The 18703-nt window shown below is 44.7% G+C and overlaps 1 protein-coding gene across 4 annotated transcripts in view; it reads left to right on the forward strand.

The window, feature by feature from the left end:
- aatka (apoptosis-associated tyrosine kinase a) overlaps positions 1 to 18703 on the forward strand; it is a 51008-nt gene that overhangs the window by 23587 nt on the left and 8718 nt on the right. For 3 of the 4 annotated variants that reach the window (XM_056752718.1, XM_056752719.1, XM_056752721.1), the window contains 7 exons: positions 3258 to 3399; positions 16483 to 16562; positions 16814 to 16932; positions 17062 to 17149; positions 17948 to 18081; positions 18396 to 18480; positions 18572 to 18693. In XM_056752718.1, coding sequence (XP_056608696.1) covers positions 3258 to 3399; positions 16483 to 16562; positions 16814 to 16932; positions 17062 to 17149; positions 17948 to 18081; positions 18396 to 18480; positions 18572 to 18693 — 770 coding nt within the window. Of the gene's footprint in view, positions 1 to 3257; positions 3400 to 15488; positions 15904 to 16482; positions 16563 to 16813; positions 16933 to 17061; positions 17150 to 17947; positions 18082 to 18395; positions 18481 to 18571; positions 18694 to 18703 lie in introns of those variants that run through there. The other variant, XM_056752722.1, reaches the window with a different exon arrangement.

An 18703-nucleotide genomic window follows, 5' to 3' on the forward strand; every position in this document is an offset into this window, starting at 1 on the left:
ACCTGCAAGCTTGTGCGGCGATAGAACAAATCGTGAATGTTGCGGACGAAAACCAGACACATTGCGAATGATGCGTGCGGAAGCAAGACAAGATAAAATATATTACTGCTGGGAGTGTGACAGAATCCCGCTGAAGCGGGTGGGAATGACATCCGTCCAGTGTTGCCAACTATTTTCAATGGAAAGCAGCTAAAGCCTGCCCAAAAAATGGCTAAATGTTGCAATATGACGTCACACGCTAAATTGCATATCAGTGAAGTCATCACGTAGTATCTGATCAGCTAAGAGCTTCAGGTCTGCTTAATATCTTTACTCTCTGAGCTGTCGTATACAGTATTATATTAAAACAAACCTCCAAATGCCTATAAATAGGTTCTTAATTACTTATTTTTCTGTTGGCAGACAACAAAAACTATGTATTAGTGAGTGAACTCGACCCCTCAAAACTACACCAGCAGTCACTTTCATTAAACAGAGCTATATTCCGTCTGTGCTCATGTTTATGGGTCCATACAGTCATCGCGTTTTAAATCATAAATGCTCAAACAAGGTCACTAAGTGACTCCCTGCCGCTCCAGAGTAGACACAGAGAGAGGCGTGGTGCGCTGGGAAAGCAAAGACTCTCGCGGGGCAGTAGAAGTGAAGCAGAATGTTTCACAGTCCCCAAGGCTTATTCAGAAAGTAGCTAGATTTGTCGCTAGTCGCTAAAGGGTTCTGAAAAGTCTGTTGGCGTTTCATTCCCTGAACCTGTCAATTGTTATTATCCCTCGCTTGTTTCCCCTGTTTAATGCCCTTGTGTTTACAGTCATGTGCTGGTATGCTTTGGTTTTGCCCCGTGTCTGGTAGTCCTACTCCTGCCTTTCCCTTGTTATATTTGAGATTTTGTGTAGATGCCCCATCCTGGGTCTGCGACCTTGAGAATCCTGACAGAACCGTCTAGTTCTGTCCTGTAACTACTCCTGTAACTAGAATACCGTCTAGTAGTCCAGTAACCCGGCCCAAGAGGAAGAAGCTAAGGAAGGGGCGGCCTGTTCAGTTGGCATCAGCCACGGCTCCTGTCTCACACATATCCAGTCAAGCACCAGCATCCGGTCCAGTGCCAGAATCCGGTCCCGGCATCCAACCTACGACTTGGTCCTGTCATTGAGAATCATGACCAAAACAACCCTCAAACAGGACGTCTCCCAAAATAAATCTCCTTATAAAGAACTTTTCCACATCAGATGGATTGTTAATTTATTTGTACAGAATGACACAGTGAGCTCAACATGGGTGTGACACATGGGTCGTGCTTCATCACAGCTGGTCGCAATATCTTTCGCTCAGCAAGAATGAGAATTGGAGCGAACTGGATATTTGACAGAGAATATGAGCAGATGGGGACAGAAGGATAAATAGTTATCAGGTTTAGTTTTGACATGCAGCTGTGAGGATTAATGTGTCAGAAAAAGAGCAGTTGAGATTTGCAGATCAAAACCATAAAACCACTGCAGGACACACATCCACATTAACAGTCTGTTAATATAGTTCCTGTACAGCCGGGTATCTGCACTGTCTGTTTTTAATAGGATTGGCTGCTCTCAGTGAGCATGCGGCGTGGGTGGGTGGATGGTTTGTCTACGTCTTTGCAACACTGGGCTGTTTGTGTCAGACTGTGAAGGTGGTGGCACAGATAATTACCATGGCATTTGGTATTCTGTGGCTATCAAACAGATGCCAGCTTGTGCTGAGACTGTACATGTTTGTTGGAGCATTGTCAGATAAAAACAAGCTGACCACCAGCGACCTGGAGAAGGCAGACAAACACAGACCTCAGTAGGTTAAAGGAAGAAAAAAAGAAATATTGAAAGACTGCCTTGATGCTGCAAGATATACAGTATTGCATGCCTCTTTGCTCGTCCTTTTGCAGATGTGCAAAAGATCAGAACTGCACGTGTGCATGCACGCATACACAACCTAAAAAATTTCACAATGTAAAGTTCCTTACACTGCCCCGACACTTCTAAACTTTGCCTATAATGAACACTGCAAGTAAAAAAAATTGCCCCCTCAGGTGGCACTGAGCAATATTACATCAGTTTGCCTGTGGGTGATGCACAGCTGTGATGTCACACTCTCTGTGAGATAAAAAAACTGAGCAGACACATTCAAAAGATGTTTGAAAATTAGATTAATGGATTAAAATTCAGAAAATAAATAAAATAAAAATTCAGTCTTCATTTTTTCACCCTCATGTTCCAAATCTGCATAAATTTCTTTGTTTGGTTGAATACAGTGAAAGATATTTTGAAGAATTCTTGTAATCAAACAGTTCTTGGTCACCATTGATTCACCAAATGAAAATTGTAGTTTAAGGTTCCCCAGAACTGTTTGCTTTTCTAAATCACTCAAAATATATTATTTTGTGATCAATAGAACAAAAAGAAATGACATAGCACCATTTTTGTCAAGCTTTGGCAACCCCTACATGCAAAAAGTGCAATAATTTTTCATGGTATTTTACTCAGCTGGTGTGTAACATGCTTTGCAATTTGAGAATCATTGTCTTTTATCTATCACAGCAAAAAGCCTCCATCAGCAAATTTGCAACAGACAATTGTGATAAAATGCAAACATTGTGTAAAAGATTAAAATATACTGTAGATATTGTCGCTGACCAAAACCTTGTATCTCCAAATTCACAGTTTTTCAGGAAATGGAAACAAATTACTGATAATAATGATTTATGACCAAATAAAAATGATGAAACATAGAGATACAAGGTTTCAAAAAGACAGCAGCGATATATAGTTTAAAACATATATTTTTTTATTATAAATTCTAATGAATCCATTTTCAAAAAGTTAAATATTAAAAAACATCATTAGATATTTGCAAACCCCATACCCAACCCATGACAAACATAAAGGGTGACTATTAATGAAAATAAAAAAATAAAAATCGCTATATTATAGGATACCAAGTTTCAGCAGGACAGCAGCGATATAAACTATTTTAACCCATTACACATTGACATGTTTTTTCTTTTTAGTTTAGAGTATCTTAGTTGTCAATAAATATGTAGTAATTATTTATGCTAGTGTTTTACAGTTATAGATTGAAAGTCTGGGTGGGGGACAAGATTACAATATAGACACAGTTACAAGAGTAAAGGTAGGGCATATAGCACTGTAAAGTAGTGGAGAAGAAAGCATTGCAATGCAAAGCCAATGTTGCTATAAATTTTGTCATTGATTAATCTTATTTTTTGCTTGTAGGAGTTTGAGAATACAGAGGGGGAGGAGTGCCAAACTGACCTTTCCACTTTAGCCTCACCCAATAATCAGAACGACCCTGAGGTTTATATTCTGCCCCTCACCGAGGTCTCACATCCTGTGTCCAAACAGCCCAGCAAAGCACGTAAGAATCTTCCCTACTTTCTTCTTTTCATTTTCTTTTATTCTTCGATTGTATATAAAAGTCTCACTCTACAGTATAATATACAGTATGTACTTTATTTTATATAATTTCATTTCCAATAGTTGATGGGATTATATTATGGAACTCTTTTATGGAGATTTTTGTAAATCCTTAAAATAACACTGCCCAATAGAATGGTCACAGTGTTTACAGCTATGTGTACAAGAACACAAGGACATAATGTTGTTGTTCTGCCAGAATTTGCAGCATAGCTGGTTTCAATTCTCAATAATAAACAATACTGGTGCTCACGGAAACTGTACTGCACCACACTAATATATGTCACTTAAATTCTTAATGGCTTTGTGACAGGAAGGCTAAAGAACAGAATGGGGCTCTGTGCCCGTTGTGAAATGATGGTTTTGGAAAAAGAGCAGTGGCCTTGTTAGTGTTCTCACAGCGGAGAGTGGGATGGAGATCGAGCCATCTGTGGATGCACAACACACATCTGTCAGTTGCATAATGTGCTGTGAGACTGGCCCAGCGGATTGCTCGCATGCAGAACGGATGTAAACGACTGCAGAAAGCAGGAGAATGACTGTTATTAATACATTGGACACTTGAGAATTTAGCAAAGAAAGCTATGTTGAACAGAAATATTAAAAGAAGGGTGAAAGAAATGGATTATTTAAGTTAGTTGTCCTTTTAAAGGACAGTCAATACCAACCTAGCAGCAAGCCAGAACACCATAGAAACTGCATAGCAACACACTAAAAAAACTCACAGAAAACCCTAGCAACTGCATAGATACATACTAAGAAAATATTCAGAACACCCTAGCAACTGCCTAGATACATACTAAGAAAATACACCTAACATCCTAGCAACCGCATGGCAACATACTAAAAACCATCCAGAACACCCTAGCAACTGCATAGCAACATCCTAAAAAACACCCAGAAAACCCAAGCAACTGCATATATACATACTCCGAAAATACTCAGAACACCCTAGCAAGTGCATAGCAACATGCTAAAAGCACCCATAAAACCCTAGCAACTGCATATATACATACTCAGAAAATACTCAGAACACCCTAGCAAGTGCATAGCAACATGCTAAAAGCACCCAGAAAACCCTAGCAACTGCATATATACATACTCAGAAAATACTCAGAACACCCTAGCAAGTGCATAGCAACATGCTAAAAGCACCCAGAAAACCCTAGCAACTGCAAATCAACATAGTAAAAGCACCCAGAAAAACCCTAGCAACTGCATATATACTGTACATACTCAGAACACCCTAGCAAGTCCATAGCAACATACTAAAAGCACCCAGAAAACCCTAGCAACTGCATATATACATACTCAGAAAATACTCAGAACACCCTAGCAAGTGCATAGCAACATGGTAAAAGGACCCAGAAAACCCTAGCAACTGCATATATACATACTCAGAAAATACTCAGAACACCCTAGCAAGTGCATAGCAACATGCTAAAAGCACCCAGAAAACCCTAGCAACTGCATATATACATACTCAGAAAATACTCAGAACACCCTAGCAAGTGCATAGGAACATGCTAAAAGCACCCAGAAAACCCTAGCAACTGCATATATACATACTCAGAAAATACTCAGAACACCCTAGCAACTGCATGGCAACATGCTAAAAGCACCCAGAAAACCATAGCAACTGCATATTTACATACTCAGAAAATACTCAGAACACCCTAGCAAGTGCATAGCAACATGCTAAAAGCACCCAGAAAACCCTAGCAACTGCATCTATACATACTCAGAAAATACTCAGAACACCCTAGCAAGTGCATAGCAACATACTAAAAGCACCCAGAAAACCCTAGCAACTGCATATATACATACTCAGAAAATACTCAGAACACCCTAGCAAGTGCATAGAGCAAGTGCCACTCACATTCCTCAAAAATAATTGCTATATTGATATGCATGTGAAAACAAATCATTTTGAAACACAATAGCTCAGTGGTTATCTGCGTGGCTGATCTGGCGATGGATGAAGCTTTGCAAGTCAGATTTTCCTCTTATGACTCACATAAGCCTGTCTCTGCACAGTATCACAGGATAGTGGGGGAGGTGGCAGGATGCTGAATTGAAACACCGGCCCGAATTGGACAAAAGAGATTTTGGAGGCAGCCAATAGATTCTGGTCTATTGGTCGCCTGTGGTTACGGCCATGTGATAGGTCCAGGTGTTGCAGATCGAGAGGGTTACACAGAGTCCCATGAGAGGAGCTTGGTCATGGTCAAACTACTGTACAGTAAATACTGAATCCTTCTGCACTCCCACCCTTTCCTCTTCTTCATCCCTGAGCTCTCTTTGTCAGCCTGAATATTGTATTAATGCAAAAATTTAAAAATGAATACTTTATGAATGCAAGAAAGCCACACTCCCAAACACCAGTTCCCTTTCTGTCGGTCTCTCGACGTTGTGTCGAGAACGACAGATGGGGTTTGCCCTTGAGAACCAATCAACTCTGACTACTATAGAAAAGGCCAATGAAATTTGGCGAATGCAAATCCGGTATAAAATGAGGCCGGCGTGCAGCATTCACTTACCTTTTGTTCTTCAGAGCCATCGCTCATGATTACATCTCAGGATTCTCAAATCCTCTTCAAACTTCACTACCGGATCTTCGACGTGTTGCAGCGGATCGTCCCTTCCTGCAGCGACCTTCCCCTGGGCGTCTCGGTGGTTCCAGTGGTGTCAGAGCTATTTCCAAAAAGTCCTTTTCAGGACTCGGCACTCTACAGCGCGGCATGTCCCGCTGTTCTCTTGGGTGCGGTACCCTCATCGAGGAGGGGGATGGACACGATCGCTGTGTTAGGTGTCTGGGCGTCCAGCACGCTGGATCGTGGTGTCAAGCCACGCCCACCCCCGGTTCCATTCTTCCCGGAGGTGCATGAGGAGCTGTGTCGGACATGGAGCGCCCCACTCACGGCTCGCTCCTCTCAGTCCAGCTCCGCCTCCCTCACCTCCCTCGATGGCGGGGCGGCCAAGGGCTACGTCGACGTCCCCCAGGTAGAACGGGCGATTGCGGTGCACCTGTGCCCGCAGACGGCCGCCACCTGGAGGACCCGAGCTCGCCTTCCGTCCAAAGCCTGTAAGACTTCGGCATCCCTGGTGGCGAAGGCTTACAGTGCTGCGGGCCAGGCCGCCTCCTCTCTCCACGCCATGGCCATCCTGCAGGTCCACCAGGCTAAGGCGTTGAGAGAGCTCCACGAGGGCAGGGCCGACCCAGGTGTTATGCAGGAACTCCGTGCCGCCACTGACCTCGCTCTACGGGCGACTAAGGTGACGGCGCGGGCCCTGGGTCGGACGATGTCCACTCTGGTGGTCCAGGAGAGACACCTCTGGCTCAACCTTGCGAGAATGAGTGACGCCGAGAAAGTCCGCTTTCTCGACGCACCCATCTCGCAGGGTGGGCTGTTTGGTGACACCGTCGAGAGCTTCGCACAGCAGTTCTCGGCGGTGAAGGAGCAGACGGAGGCTATAAGCCATATCCTACCGCGTCGCGACTCGGCCGCCCCCAGGCCTCCGAGTTCCCGCGCACCACCTGCTCCCCGACAGCCCCGGACCCCTTCGAACTCTGCACCGGCTCAAGTGCAACCCGTGCTGCACCCCGGAAAAAGAGCCCGAAGGGAAGACCTCCTCCTCGTCAACAACCTTCTAGGAAGAAGCGGCCCTGACGAGAAGACACCGGAGGAAGCAACATCTGGCCCGACCCTCACAGTACCATCTCTGACCGGTCGGTATGGGACGATCCCTGCCTCGTCTCCACAGCCAGGCCCTTTTCAGGGCCTGGCGCCCACTTACTCACAAAGAGAGGTGCTTTCCCCGGGCGTTCATTCCAGCCGATCGCACACTCCACCGGACTGTGCTCGGCGAACCGACCTCACACCCTGGCGAGGTGTGAGGCCGTACACATGCGACAACTGTCACCACTCTCAAACCGACAGTGCGTGCCGTTGTCCAGGCAGGCAAAAAGGCGGAGTCAACCATCCCTCCGGGGAAACCTCCGCGACATGCGGTTGGCTCTGCCTGCCAACGAACCACCCTCGGTCGGAATGATGAAGCAGACCGTCCCCTTGGTCCCCCTGTCACAGTCCATGGGAGCTTGGCAAAAGTTGCCCACACTGTCTCGGTGGCTAATGCGGACAGTCCGTCTCGGCTACTCGATCCAGTTCGCCAGGGCCCCTCCCAAGTTCCGGGGCATCATCTCCCCCTCTCTCAGAGGCAGAGACGCCTCCGTGCTTCGGGCAGAGGTCTCCACCCTCCTGGCGAAACAGGCGATCGAGTCCGTCCCACAAGCCGAGATGTACAGCGGGTTTTACAGCCCGTACTTCATCGTTCCAAAGAAAGACGGAGGGTTGCGCCCCATTCTGGACTTACGTACCCTGAACAGGCACCTTCACAAGCTGCCTTTCAGGATGCTAACCCAGAGGCGCATCCTTACATCTATCAGCTGTCAGGATTGGTTTGTGGCAATCGACCTGAAGGACGCTTACTTTCATGTCTCGATTCTTCCTCGACACCGACCGTTCCTACGGTTCGCTTTCGAGGGTCGGGCATATCAGTACAGAGTCCTCCCCTTCGGTCTGTCCCTGTCTCCACGAGTCTTTACGAAGATCGTGGAGGCCGCCCTTTCTCCTCTCCGGGAGAAGGGTGTGCGAATACTCAACTATCTCGACGACTGGCTTATCTTGGCGCACTCGCGAGATCTGTTGTGTACGCAGAGGGACATGGTGCTCCGGCACCTAGATCGATTGGGCTTTCAGGTCAACCGAGAAAAGAGCAAACTCTCCCCAGTGCAGAGTATCCTCTTTCTCGGTATGGAACTCAACTCTGTCACCATGACGGCGCAGCTGTCCGCAGCACGCGCCCAGTCAATGTTGAACTGCCTGGAACACTTCAGGCAGTCGGCGGTCCCCCTGAAACAATTTCAGAGGCTCCTGGGACATATGCCGTCTTCCGCGGGGGTAATACCTCTTTGATGCACATGCGGATTGATGCACATGCGACCGCTTCAGCATTGGCTACAGAGTCGAGTTCCGAGGACGGCGTGGCACACCGGCAACAGGCGTATGGTGGTAACTCCTGTCTGCCGACGCACTCTAAACCCATGGTCTTCCATGACCTTTCTCCGAGCGGGAGTTCCCCTCGGGCAGATTACGAGGCACGTTGTGGTGACAACAGATGCCTCGCTGCAGGGTTGGGGTGCAGTGTGTAACGGGCACGCAGTAGCGGGGCGCTGGACGGGCCCCCGGCTGCGCTGGCATATCAATTGCATAGAGTTGTGGGCGGTGCTGCTTGCACTGAGAAGGCTTCCGGCCTCTGGTGCAGGGCCAGCACGTACTGGTCCGCCTGGACAGTACGGCAGCCGTAGCGTATATCAATCGCCAGGGTGGCGTACGCTCTCGGCAGCTAACACAACTTGCCCGACGCCTTCTCCTCTGGAGTCAGCAGGTGATCCGCTCGCTGCGGGCCACACACATCCCAGGCGTACTAAACGAGACAGCCGACGCGCTCTCTCGCCAGTACACGCCCTGCGGAGAGTGTCGACTCCACCCCCGCGCAGTTCAGCTCATTTGGGTACAGTTCGGCCAGGCACAGATAGACCTCTTTGCCTCCCGAGACAACACCCATTGTCCGCTTTGGTACGCCCTGACCGAGGCTCCCCTCGGCACGGATGCCCTTGCGCACAGCTGGCCGCGGGACAAGCGGAAGTACGCCTTCCCCCCGGTGAGCCTCCTTGCACACACACTGTGCAAGGTCAGGGAAGAGGAGCAACAAGTGTTAATGGTTGCGCCGTACTGGCCCAACCGCACTTGGTTCTCAGAGCTGATGCTCTTGACAACAGCTCCCCCCTGGCCCATTCCCCTGACAGAGGACCTGCTCTCTCAGGGGATGGGCACGTTATGGCATCCCAGACCAGACCTCTGGAACCTCCATGTCTGGTCTCTGGACGGGACGAGGAGATCCTGAGCAGGTTACACCCCGCTGTGGCTGAAACCATTGCACAGGCCAGAGCGCCATCCACTAGGCGGTTATACGCTTACAAATGGCGCCTCTTCTCATCCTGGTGTCTCTCCCAAGGAGCAGACCCACAGAGATGCTCGATCGGTATCGTGTTGTCCTTCCTACAAGAGAAATTGGAGACTAACATCTCCCCTTCCACGCTGAAAGTGTATGTAGCCGCAATTGCCTCTCATCACGACTCAGTAGATGGAAGGTCTCTAGGACAACACGACCTGATCACCAGGTTCCTAAGGGGCGCGAGAAGGCGGAACCCGCCTCGTCTCCGCTCCGTACCCTTAACGTGGTCCTGGGGGGCCTATCCAGGCCTCCCTTCGAGCCCCTTGAAGCTTCCGATCTTCCTCACCTGACGAGTAAGACGGCCCTTCTGTTGGCGCTCGCCTCCTTCAAGAGGGTAGAGGACCTCCAAGCATTCTCTGTGTCCCCGGATTGCCTTGAATTCGGGCCTGGTAACTCTCACGTTGTCCTGAGACCCAGGCTCGGATACGTGCCCAAAGTTCCCACTACTCCCTTTCGGGACCAAGTGGTGAACTTGCAGGCGCTCCCCATCGGGGAGGAAGACCCAACCCGGTCCGTGTTGTGTCCAGTACGCGCACTGCGCCTCTACTTAGACCGCACACAGAGCTTCCGCAGCTCTGACCAGCTCTTTGTCTGTTTTGGAGGACAGCAGAAGGGGAAGGCTGTCTCCAAGCAGAGATTAACGCACTGGATCGTGGATGCCGTTACGACGGCATACCGATCACAGAATCTCCCATGCCCATTGTCGGTTACGGCTCACTCCGCACGGGGTCTGGCCTCCTCATGGGCATTGGCCAGAGGCGCGTCTCTAGCAGACATTTGTAGGGCTGCGGGTTGGGCTACGCCCACCACCTTCGCAAGGTTTTACAATCTTCGCGTAAACCCGGTGTCAGCCCACGTCCTACGTGGCGACATGTAGGACTGGCATCCGGGAGGGCGTATGCCTGCGAAAGCACCATCCCACCCTCTAGCAGGTTGGGTCAGTGTGCTATATATACCTTTTCTTCTTACCCTATCACATGGCTAAGAAAATTGGTACCTCACCAGCCTCCCTTCTTACCCAGACTCTGGTTAAGAACAGGCATTCCATCCATCACTAAGCAAAGCACCCCCTGCGGATTGGTTGGGCAGAGCAACCTTTCCCTTAGGCCGGGATACCATATGACCTATCACAGATAGTTCTAGCCGGCCTGGTGCTGTCAGACGCAGCAACACCCCCACCGTGGGTTGTTCCGTCTGCTATACTCTCATGACTATGGTTCCCACACATGGTAACCCATGAACTTCCCCAGGTGGACCTCCACCTCGCGGTTAACTACCCAGTCCGCACATTCCATGCGTTCTCCTCCAATGACGAGACCATACTTTTATCCACCATATTCCTCCCCACGGGTAGGAGGTGGCCTCTGTAGCGCTTCTCTGATTAAGAGTCGCGCTTACCCGGTGTAAACTGATCCGGACGGCCTCTCGCCTATAGAGAGCTAAGGCCCCGTCCGTGAAAGTTACCGGTCAGGGCTGTACCCATCTTTCTCCAAGAAAGCTCTGGAACCCCCCGACCACCACACTGGAAGGTTACAGTCTCACGAAAGCTCGAGATGACACGCCCAGGCTTGTTACCGTCGCTTCGCTAGAGATTGTGACGCGATACAGCGTTGTGGCGTTTTCCACACAACGTCGAGAGACCGACAGAAAGGGAACGTCTTGGTTACGTATATGTAACCTCAGTTCCCTGATGGAGGGAACGAGACGTTGTGTCCCTTATGCCACGAACACGTATCGCATTCTGCTGCAGTTTGAGAGGTCTCAGGCTCTTCAGAACAAAAGGTAAGTGAATGCTGCACGCCGGCCTCATTTTATACCGGATTTCCGGGGGCGGAGCCCGGCAAGCAAATTGCATTCGCCAAATTTCATTGGCCTTTTCTATAGTAGTCAGAGTTGATTGGTTCTCAAGGGCGAACCCCATCTGTCGTTCTCGACACAACGTCTCTTTCCCTCCATCAGGGAACTGAGGTTACATACGTAACCAAGACGTTTTTCTCTCATAAACTATTTAATTGCAGATTTTTACATATGTGATGTTGCCTTCAAGATCTGGAAGAATAAAGACTCTATGCATTTATCTCTGCAGCTATTAAAGGGATTGTTAAAAAAATCTGTTATGGTTTATTACCCTTCACGTCGTTTTCAAAACTGTGTTACCTTCAAAAGTCTGTGAATCACAAAAAAGATACTAAGAGAAATATAGCAGCGGTTTTGTTAACATATATTTCCATTTCCATTAATGCATTTGGCAGACTCTTTAATCTAAAGTGATTTATAGTGCATTCAGGCTACAGTATGTATTATAGTATATATTGTATATTTATCAGTATGTATGTTCCCTGGGAATCAAACAAACAACCTTTCATAAATCGAAAGTCAATTTGGCAGCAATCTTGTTTGGTTACCAGTGTTCTTAAAAATATCTTTGTTCTGCCAAAGATTATGTCATTAAGGTGTCAAAATATGTTCACGGAAGAGAACCCAAGCGCAGGCAGCGGTACATGACATAACTTAACTTAATTAAATAAAAACCCACAATGGGGAGTAAAACAAGAACTTAACTAATATATAAACTTGAAACATAGACTGCCAAAAGGGGCAAAAAACAAGAAAACAAGATAAGATAACTAAAGTTTAGCCTTCCTGTCACTTAATCAAACGACTGAGACAAGAACATATAATTCACACAACATCATGACATGAGGTAAGGTAATCAAACTTGGCAACGTATAAAGCAAAACGAAACAGCACATGACAAGAAACACAAGAGCTGGGTCCAAAATTGCGCACTTATGCATTATTCTACGCCATTTTGTAGTATAAAGAGTGGTGCGTTCACATTGAAAAAAACAGAAAAAAAATTCAACAGAATATATGAAGTGTGGAACTGTGGACACTTCATGCATTCATGCACAACAGTCGCAGTTCGCTTATGTAGTGGAAGGGAGGCGGGACTGTCAGATGCTGCTCGAGTAAAACTCCTTGAGAGTGATGATGACTATAGTAATGCTGGGCAAAACACATGAAAACTACATTAAATGTACAATGCATATTTTTTTTTTGATTTTTATTAATTTGCATCATTTGCGCTCGTCTAGGAAACCGATTTCTTCCTGTTAGTATAAAACGGTTTAATATTCAATTTGGGACGATACTACCCTTCTAAAATTCATACACACCATGTCAAAGACAAACAATGCCATGTCTCTCTCACATTAAACACGTTGGTCTGTCATGATCCTGCCACAAGACTTGAAAAAACCATAAGACAGAATCATGACAAAAGGTTTGAAATTATATGAGAGTGAGAAAATGGTGAAAGAATTTTCATTTCTGGGTGAACTTTTGTAAGATTTAAGTTCGAAGCAAGCTACTCACCTGTTGTTTAAAAAAAAAAATGTTAACCATTCAGTGACAAACATACAACAAAACAAAAAGCACATTTCTATACAGTACAACTGACTGAATATATAAAAACAAAAGCAGCTCATTGCTACATTCTACATTCTGGGTTGAATTTTGTGTAGAATAATTTCCAGTTTGATATGAATGTGCACCACTACCACTGTCCTTAGCCATACTCCTAATAACATTTTATAAATTGATGTATTTTTATAATTACTATATGGCCTATCACTTGAAATAGTGAATGTGGTTCCTCAAGAAATATATATTATGTGTAGAATCACAGTTTGGTTACACAATGGAAATACTGTTGGTGTGAAAGGTCAATGGAGATCCGCTGTTGTGTGAAATGGACTAAAGCCACAAATAGTTTATTACAATAATAAATGTTCCACATGTTGCCAAAGCAGAAACTCATTTTTACTGTCAGTTGTTTTACTGTCAATAGTATATTTTACAGTGTGATGTGCTTGTATTTCAACTACTATTTTTAAAAGATGTAAATACCAGGTTTGATGGTTTTATCTATGTAAACCGTGTGTTCAAATATATTCTGTATTCTTTCTGTTCTTCCTGCCTTAAGTCATTTATCTGTGTAGCTAACACAAACCAGATATGCAGGTCCATTGTCCATGTTAAACAAACTTTAAAAAATAAAATATTTATTTTTTCATTCAGAATACGCTTTTAATAGTGCAACTTACGGTGCATTTTCAACATAAACCAGCATAAATATCTTTTTCCAATCATCACCCTGGCATTGCAGGCGCAGAAAATATGCTCTATATTTTTTCATTTCTCAAATACTGCATAGAACACAAGTTCATATTCACTTTTAAGCAATACAACAGTAATATTTCTACATGTATATAGAAAAGAAAATGAATAAAAATTTTATGTGATCATTTTAATCACAATTTTCATGTGACTTGTCATGCTGTAAATCAGGGGTTCTCAAAGTTTATATTAAAAGGTCCGAATCTGAATTCTTCTCAATGTCAAAGGTCCGGTACAATTATTATTACAAAACTTGCTTTTAATAAACATTTAAAACAACCTTAAGTACATTTAAAAAACAAATCAACTCTTCTATGCTAATCATCATATTCATGGCGTCATTTAGTCGTAATTGCGTTTACTGTCTTAACTTTTACATACAGTGCTGCATTTTATACAACAAAATGCAAAAAAATCGTTCTCTTTTACATATTTTCTGCTTATGAAATAGTACTTCAATGTAACTTTTAGTGAATTGTTCCACACAAATGTTCGTCTGGGCAACAAACTATGCAAATATTTACAGACAAACTACATCCATTATCATATGCCCAGGCAGTTTGAAACAGTGATAGAGTTTTGGAAACGCCGTTTTGTTCGGTCGGTTGAATGTGCTTCTGCTTTCTGCCGCAAAACCACACGCGGGGCTGTACCGTCAACATTTTATCTACGCGCTTTAACTAATTAAGTTGCGCTGTGCATAAAACGCTCTCTGCCAACTGTAAACAAATAAAAAGAGGCGCGTCAAACAGCAATAAGCGCTTTTTACGTGATCGGTCCTTTACACTGGTTTGTGCGTGTTGTGCACCTGTGTGTGTGTGTGCATGCGGGCACCCGTGTTTGTTTGGAACTTGCCGGGTCCGGAACGAATTCCCTCCCGATCCGAATCCGGACCGGAGTCCGGACTATTCCTGTTAGATGACTTTATGTCACTCCTGAGGTTTAATTTCAACAGACACTGGACTGTAATGGCCACAATACATCCAGACTCTCATAATTTCCCCACGGCTGTGTGTTTTATATTCACTTTTTAGTCCTTCAATATTGGATGTGAAATAGTAAAACCCTTTTATCCATTTAAGCCTCTAATTTAACTTGTCTTTTGTTGGAGGATTAAATGCATATTCTCTTTTTAAACCGTGTAATCGTAGGCCAGTCCGTGTCATCTCTGTGCTGCGTGTTAATGCATTTTTAACATGGCCCAGAGGCTGCTCTGGGAATGCCAAGAGTGGGATGGGAATGCACAACTCACAGATTCCACACAAATGATATAAAAGGCCAGTTTAAGTCCGTTTAAGAAAAGAGAGAGATAGTTGTGTGTCAGGAATGAGGGGTTGCGGAGGGGAGGGGGCTCTTATTGCTCTGACAATCCTCGCTCTGAGGAGCAGAGAATAGGCCTTGTGTCCGGGCTGGTACTGGGGTACCAGGCGCTGCTACTCTGCAGACAAAAGCCACAATTTAACTGTGGCAGGGAGCGTGAGGGGCAGGAATGAGAGGCTTCTGGAACGCTGCAGAGGAGGAGAACAGTTAAGTGCATTAATACAGCCATGTGTCTGTGAGAGCACGCACACACACTGTGAGACCTGGTGGTAGCGCAGGAGGAGGTGTGCGGGGGGCTCGTGTTAATGACAGAGCTCTTTTTGCCTCTCACAGTACTTTATTTGTTTACAATTGCCCCCGTACTCTTGCTGAGACACAGAAATGGGGGAGAGAGGGTTATTATGTGCTTATGGAATTGCCGACGTGCGCAGAAGCATTCGGCATCTGCGGAGCTCCACAGTGGACGTGCGTCCAGATCTTGGTAGGGCTTAGAGATGTTGACCTTGCGCGGGAGCTGCTGGTTTCACCGCAGCTCAAATCCAGCTTCTCACCGTCTCCCAGAGAGGTCCAGCTGAGATTTTCAGCTGGGTACATTATGGGAATGTTGTGGAACGGTGTCTCTCAGAACGAGGAGATGCGAAGCGGTGCCGGGAAGCAAGAAAGCGAGCGTTGCTTTCTCAGCTGTCCGAGTGCTTGGAGGGTTATATTCCTGGAGCGTGGATGGAGACGTGGAGAGTCAGAGAAGAGCTGCACATCACTCCTTGCTTTATCGGTTTCCAACAGTACAAGGAGAGCAGCTCTTGGTCTCCATCAATACCATAAAGGACATTTCTCGTCTGCTGAATAATATTGAGGATGTGTGGAGGTATTTGGCACCTGTGTGTGTGAATATAACTCAAAAACTTTAGGAATATTGTTAGATGGGTCAATCTGAATTGTCTGTTGACTTGGCTAAATCTATGGACAGACATGATGTTGGATTGCATTGATACTTGGGCTGTTTCAAATCGTTCTTATATGTGACACTGGATCACAAAACAAGTCTTACAATTTTATTAAAAGCCAAAAATACATTGTATGGGTCAAAATGATCGATTTATTAAGTCAAGATCCTTGACGATGTTTTGTAAATTTTCTACCTTTAATATATAAAACCATTATTTTTGTAAGTGGATGGAGGACTGCTACAATGACCCATATTAACAACTTTAAAGTACATTTTCTCAATATCTTGATTCTTTTGCAGCCTCAGATTCCGTAGTTTTAAACTGTTACATCTCTGCCAGATATTGTCAAATCCCAGCAACCGATAGAAAGTTTTCAGATGATGTCTCAATTTTGAAATGTTGACCCATAAGACCATAAGAGTTTTGTTTTCCAGGGTCACATATGTTCTCACTGCGTCTTTTGTCTCTAAATTTAACTTGTTCTCTGTTTCTCGTAGTTCAGCTGCTGAAGTCTGTAGATCTCGGACGGCACAGCCTCCTCTACATTAAAGAAATCGGGCATGGCTGGTTTGGGAAGGTGAGACTATTATAACAAACCCAAGCAATAACACAATAGGGAACTCACTTTATGTTTTCCCCTAAGTAAGTTGATAGTTGTATTTTAAAGGAAACCAATAAAATGTATGTGATGGTTTCTGTCTGGTTCCTATTGTTTTTCCCCAGCATTTTCAAAATACAGTTTGAACTCTTAAATTTCTGTTGCGTTTCACAGGACAGCAGGTGTTATTCTTTTCCTTCCTCTTCATGTGTATTTGGACTGTTTTTTAGGTTTTATTGGGAGAGGTTAATGCCGGATTGAGCACCACACAGGTGGTGGTTAAGGAGCTGAAGTCCAGTGCCAGTGTACACGAGCAGATGCAGTTCTTGGAAGAGGTCAAACCTTATCGGTATAACCCTACACACACACACACACGGTTTAAAACACTCTATTTAATACACATTATTGTGGTGTCAACATTAACAATAGGTCTTATTTGGAATTTAAATGTTGATGTTTGGCTGTATGAACCTCACAGGATGCTCCAGCATCCAGCTCTCTTGCAGTGTATGGCCCAGTGTTCAGAAGTCACGCCCTATCTGCTGGTTATGGAGCACTGCCCTATGGTATGTCACTGTGTATCACACAGCATACGCATGAACACTTTTAGACTGCATTCTCTGTACTTGGCTGTTAATGAATAGATGCTCCCCCTGCTGGTCACAGTAGGATATGTTCTTTTGTAAACTGGCTTAACACCGTCTATAGCACATGAACAGCACATCACTCAAAAAAAACAGATTATCTATCTATCTATAAAGCTGTCTCGTAGGAATAATTTGTTATGTTTGTCACAATAAGTGAATCTTTATTTTCTCTGTTTGTATGATTTTTATTATTAACAAATAATGTGAGATTTTTTTTAATTATATTTGTATTTATTTCTTTTAGGCTACTATTTTAAACTTTTGTTTCTAACTATATGCATTTACATGACTAAGTACAAATATTTAAAATTTACACATATATTTTGCATAATATATTATTACGGTCTTTTTATATTATTACTTTTTTAAACAACATAGGCATAGTCAGTTTTTATACTTGTTAATTACTTATTTATTCATGAATTTGTATTAAAAACTAAATTTTTAGGGTTTTATTTTAAACATTTTTTATGTTCACGTTACCCCTGCTGAAGTTTACCATCAGGCTGACAGCTGATTGGTCCATTCAAGATGATGCATCATTCTCTTCTAGTGTAGTCAAGCTGTCATATGTAATTTCCAGTGCCAGAACACATTAATGATACCAGAAATAAAACTTGTCATAGCACAAGGGTTGTGAATTTTTCCGAAAAATTGCTAATTATTATTTTGTTGCCTACTGTTATCATAGAATATGAATGATGGTTTTTTTTTCAGGGAGATGTTAAAGGATACCTCCGTAGCTGTCGGGCAGCAGACTCTGTGACCCCTGACCCTTTGATCCTCCAGCGGATGGGATGCGAGATTGCTTCTGGCCTTATGTACCTCCACAAACACAATTATATTCACAGGTGAGGATCCGTCACCTTTGGCCTTTCTGCCCATGTTGATTCTCCTGGTTATCTTTAATCCGGCAGGTCGCTGGACGTCCAGGTCTGGTGTCTCCTGGCAACAATATCCTGGTGCTGACTGAGTGCATGTCACAGACTCCAGCATCAGTGATTTTGTTGCTGGGGGAAAACCTCTTGCTCAACGAACTTCATCAATTATTCGTAAGCCTTGAATCCTTGAACAAAATGTCAGACTCCTAGTGGAACTTTGTCATCAAAATGACAACAAAAAAAGAACGGTTAATGCATACAATGATCTGTTCTTTTCTTCTCAGTGATCTGGCCCTCAGGAACTGTCTTTTGACCTCAGAACTGGCAGTTAAGATTGGAGACTATGGCCTCAGCCATTATAAGTACAAGGTGAGCCTGTAAAGACTGGATTGCTGGATGGTCCTATTTACTGTTCTGTGTTTCATGCATCTTTAATATCAATGCTTCCACCCTTTCCTAGGACGACTATTACGTGACATCAGATCAAATATGGGTTCCTCTACGCTGGATTGCACCAGAACTTATTGACGAGGTCCATGGCAATCTCTTAATAGTTGACCAAACCAAGGCCAGCAATGTCTGGTAAGAAATA

This window comes from Triplophysa dalaica, chromosome 7, assembly GCF_015846415.1.
Source record: "Triplophysa dalaica isolate WHDGS20190420 chromosome 7, ASM1584641v1, whole genome shotgun sequence".
Classification (NCBI taxonomy): domain Eukaryota; kingdom Metazoa; phylum Chordata; class Actinopteri; order Cypriniformes; family Nemacheilidae; genus Triplophysa; species Triplophysa dalaica.